The sequence below is a fragment of the Buceros rhinoceros genome, unplaced genomic scaffold (genome assembly GCF_000710305.1).
Source record: "Buceros rhinoceros silvestris isolate BGI_N320 unplaced genomic scaffold, ASM71030v1 scaffold17785, whole genome shotgun sequence".
NCBI classification, from domain to species: Eukaryota; Metazoa; Chordata; class Aves; order Bucerotiformes; family Bucerotidae; genus Buceros; species Buceros rhinoceros.
The window spans coordinates 11,363-16,254 of record NW_010414758.1 but is presented as its reverse complement, the minus strand read 5'-3'; the positions used below and the strand labels follow the sequence as shown (position 1 = coordinate 16,254).

At 39.2% G+C, this 4,892-nt stretch overlaps 1 protein-coding gene across 1 annotated transcript in view; it reads left to right on the top strand.

The window, feature by feature from the left end:
• PTEN (phosphatase and tensin homolog) overlaps nt 1–4,892 on the top strand; it is a 30,175-nt gene that overhangs the window by 16,413 nt on the left and 8,870 nt on the right. The window contains exons 5-6 of the mRNA XM_010137205.1: nt 1,470–1,611; nt 3,810–3,976. Of these exons, the coding sequence (XP_010135507.1) occupies nt 1,470–1,611; nt 3,810–3,976 (309 nt within the window). The remainder of the gene's footprint in view (nt 1–1,469; nt 1,612–3,809; nt 3,977–4,892) is intronic.

Below are 4,892 nucleotides of genomic sequence, written 5' to 3'. Positions count from 1 at the left end.
AGCATTTTGTGTCATTTAGAAACAACTGAAGTCATAAGGAAACAGTTACCAGTATTTGTTTTAAATAACGTCAAGAAGTGAATTTTTTTCCATGTGTGTAAGATAGATGTTTACTAAACTGAAAGTAATCTGTCCACTCTTCCCTGCTTCGCTTTACGACAGCCCTAAGCTGTTAGAACTAACATTTTATAGAAGTACTGTATACTAGGTTTTGTGACAAAAATGCTCATGTACTGTTATATGAAAACCTGTGTTTATTTCCAGTTTATTCCAATTTCACAATTAGTTGTAATTGAAAGTTCACTTACTGATGCTGTTGCAGGTATATAGCGTGGGTTGTTATAAACCGTGTAATGCATTTTTTAGGAAATGAATTTATTTTTCAGCTTTTTGCTTGAAGATATTAGCTATAAGAATTTTAAAACTATTCCCGTGAATTTAAGTTGATTTATAATCAGTAATGTTCTGTAGTTATATGTTCTCAAAGCAAGTGTTTAGTTCAGAGTTGTAATTCAGCTGAGAAGTCCTTCATTTAACAGTTCAGGCTACTGGGACTATATTAGTGAAATTTTACACTTTTGGTTTTCTTTTTGAAAACATTTCAGAAGGGTGTTTTTGAATAGGAGGTAGCATCAGTCTTGAGTACAGTGAGATTAGCAAACAAAATTAGAATCTTTTCACTTAAACTGCTGTCAAAAGGCAATTCCTGTGTTAGTGCTTAAAAATTAGAGTATGTTTAAGGTGCCTCTTGCCTAGCACCTGACATTACCAACCCTCAAAAACCAACAGTGTGAAACCATCTTTGTTATGACCCTCAGGGTGTCTGAGGTGTTTGCTTTTAAGATATGGAAAAATCTGCATTCTGTGCCTTATTGCTCAAGATGGATGTTTGGAGATGGGTACTAAAAACTGGAAAAACAGTATGCTGCTTGATCCATGCTGGAAGCTGGTTGGTAATTAAGTGCCTGTTGCTTGAAAATGTGTGCAAACAGCAGCTTCCTCTTAAACGCTGTGCAGGACAAGCGCGAGAGATACGGACACCTGTCTAGGGAAAAGGGAAACACGTACAGAGGCTGTCTCTGGGAATGGTTTGGATGTGGATTATGTCTTTGCTAGTTTTTAAGGCGCCCAGGAGTGATCCACAATGAAAAAGTCGCCGAGGGTTGTCCGGAGTACTAAACACCCTGTGACTGGCTTGCTTTCTGCGCGGTGTTGAAAGCAGTGCAGCACTCCTCTGCTTTCTAGGTACGCCAGGTTAGATGCTTCACTCTGTGTACCAGTCTCCAGTGCAGCTGCTGTAGAGGTGTACCCAGTGTAAACCATGATGGCTTATTCCAGTTGCTTTAGCTACCTTCTCATTCGTGGTTTATTTGCCTTTAGTTATATTCTGAGGCACTGGGCAGGAGCTCTGTTAGTGATGCTAATAAATGGTCTTGACAGTTTTTGACATTTGTTTTCCCTCTGTTTAGGGAGTGACAATTCCTAGTCAGAGACGCTATGTGTACTACTATAGTTACCTGTTAAAGAATCACCTGGATTACAGACCAGTGGCACTGCTGTTTCACAAGATGGTGTTTGAAACAATTCCCATGTTCAGCAGCGGAACTTGCAGTAAGTACCCAGCAGTCGTTAACCTCTGTTGGCTCTCAAAAGGAAGCACGTTGGCCTTGGAACTTGGTTTGGTTATGTGACGGTTACCGTTCTGTTACCTGACATGAAGAGCTGCCCAACTTGAAGATGATCATACTTAAACACTTTACGTTCCAAAATCTGCTGAGTTAGTGCGATCTGTTCTAGGTAGTAAGTCGAGGTCTGTGAAGGACTCATACGGTTGTTTCATTACAGTTTTAAATTGGGAAGTATTTAATGGTTTGAAAAAGTGGCACAGTATAACACATATTCCAATATTTGCTCATTTTTAAAATAAAAAACCTTTTTCTAATTACAGCAACTTGGGTGAAACAGGAGTTGCTGAAAACCATTCACTTAATGGCCTGTTGGCTTCAAGTGCAGCAACATCATTCTTCCTGTGATGTTACAAAAAAAATTAGTTCAACTGGGTAAATAATTAAGTCTGGAATAAACTTTTTCTATGGAGGCCAACCTGTAATGGAATAATCTGGTTTGCTGATGCACAGCGTATTAGTAAGAAACAGCAGATTCCTTGAAACTTGGAGTTATAAATACAAATTTACTTCTGTCCTCCTGTGGGCTGTGTAACAGGGCAATAGCTGCTTAGTGTTGTGTGTTCATTTTGCCGTAGTGCAACAAGTCTTTCTAATAGTTTGCTATGGGGATTATTGCAATGTGTAATTAATTCCCCTGCTTCCTGTGGCTTTGACTGAAATAGCACTATTAATATTGTTGTAAGTACCCGAACACGTAACATAGGTAAGAATCAAGCAACTTGTCAGGCTAGCTATATGTACACGAGGAGGAGGAAGGGAAGAGCCTCTGCCAAAAAACCTCTACCTCTAGGGTAGAGGTGTGGAGGTTACGCATTTCTGCCACGTATTTATGGTTTGGATAAACGGTGCTGTACTTGTGAAATCAAGCTACAAGTATGTATTGCTCATGTGAGCATTAACTTGTTTGTCCTTAGCAGGTTGTTAGCATGCTTTTTCACAGTAGGATGTTGAGGTAAACAAAAGATTTGCTAAGCACCTGTGAAGACAGAGTAACTGTCACTTTGGCATCTTTGAGTACTGCAATATTTTACATTTCTTTGGAGTTTTCAGTGATTTTTCAGAACGTGAAACCAATGGTCTGTGTTGTTTTACTCAGTTGTGTTATCTGCTGTGATGATACTTTTTTTTTCCCCGATGGTAGTTTTACGAACGCTTGATAAATTTAAATCTGATTTCCTTGTTATCTTCCTTCTGTTTTAAAGTCACTAACCAAGCAGAGTCATGCCTCTCAGGCAAAATGAAGGCATGGCAGGGTTTCCTGGCTCTGAGGAGTTGAGGGAGATAAGTAGTGGTTTTATGGCTGGGCGGTTCAGTAAGGTGGTGTGGGTATGCTCAGTAGCCTTCCACAGCTCTGGAGGAGTGGTTTCAGGGTGGCTGTGCGGTCTACGGCAGGGCGTGTTATCTAGACAGCCGTCTGCATCTGATAGTAGCAACACCGAATCAGGAGCAAAGGCAGAATTCTTCTCAGCTTCACTTAATATTTCCGGCTTTCGTGGCTGTGTCTGGCAATTTCCAAAGAAAATCTGCTTAGGCCACACCAAACAAAGTCCATTTCAGCTGTTACCCCTTGCAGATTTAATTTGGAAAGTTACGCAGTGGCTGGCACCTTTTTGGTTATGGTGATTTACAGAACAGATTTGAAGTCTGTGTAGTCTGTTGGTGCTGGTTGGTTTGCGTACGAATGTTACATTTGGTCCTTGTTCTTGTTTGTTTAAGAGTAGAAATCAGTTTGTGCTGATGCGACTGCTCACTCTGTGGTTCAGAATGATGAGAGAGACTAAAACCTCTCAGTTACAGCCACATGATAGAGCTGAGAGGCAATATGTAAAGAAAAGTTAAGAAGTTGTCACTTTGTGCAGTCCTTTGGTATTATATTAAAAAGAAACAACAACTTTCTAGGAACCCTGTGGTTGCCTGAGAGTGTTGCTATGAAGGGCAGAAATCTGTTAGGTTTTTTCCGGTAACATCTAGCAAAGTCTGATGTTCTGCAGTGCTTAACACTTAATAGATACTTATTTAACTTTCAAAATATTGTATCTCATGGTTGATTCCGATATAATATCATGCTTTCTGACACATTAAGGCGTTTCTTTTGAAGTGACACTCTGTTTTGCCATGCAGATCCTCAGTTCGTGGTGTACCAGCTAAAGGTAAAGATATTCACCTCCCCTTCAGGACCCTCAAGACGTGAAGACAAGTATATGTACTTTGAATTCCCTCAACCTTTGCCAGTATGCGGTGATATCAAAGTGGAATTTTTTCACAAACAGAACAAGATGTTGAAAAAGGTCTGTTTTCTCACTTTTCTGGAAAATGCTGTTGAGCCAATCCTGGTGCAGGGCTGGGATGTTGGTTATTCTTCAGTGATGTGTAATCACAATATTTAATTCTTTGATGTCTAGTTTTCCCAAGGAGAGAATCTACCACAAAAGGAAAGCTGGGTATTTTGAGAGTCGGTGAGATTAAGTATAAGAGTTGGATAAAAGTTATACTGGGCTTGTATTGCAGTCATTTGGGTAGTAGTGAGTAATCTAATTGAGGAAGAAACATTCTCATTCTAAAAATAGACTTGCATACTGAGCAAGTTAACTCCAGATGTTTTCTACACTAAATTTTTCTAAGGTTTGAGCAGGCACGGAAGATACTCTCTTGTGTGCTGTTGGCTGATTCCTATCCATCTGTCAAATTGGTTGAATTTCTGAGTTAATTGAATTCCTACGCACTTTATAAAAGTGTCTATGCAATCTATTTATCCACCTCTCAGTTTCCAGCTGCAGTGCCTTGATGTTAGATGTTGAGAGAATTTACTCAGAACTGAGAATTTTATCAGTATCTCACTTGTGGAAAAAAATAATCCAGAAGTTATTTTGACACCAAAGTTAGCAGGTTCTTAACGATGAATGCCTCCTCACTGTGTTTCATTAATTTGGGTGCTTGTGGAGCTAGTTTGTACCTACCAAAGTGAAAGGTGAAGGTGGGACCATGCTGATTAAAGGCTACCTTTGTATTTGCTACTTAAATAGTAGTAGTTGCTATTTAATGGATGTTATATATATATGTTATAATATATAAATATGTTATGTTGCTATTTAATGGATGTTATGAAATGTAACAGTGTTCATCCTATGTACAGACAAAGGATAAAATAAGAAAATTATTAGAGTGGCTTTGGGGGCAAACATAAGTGATGAAAAGTCTCGTTGG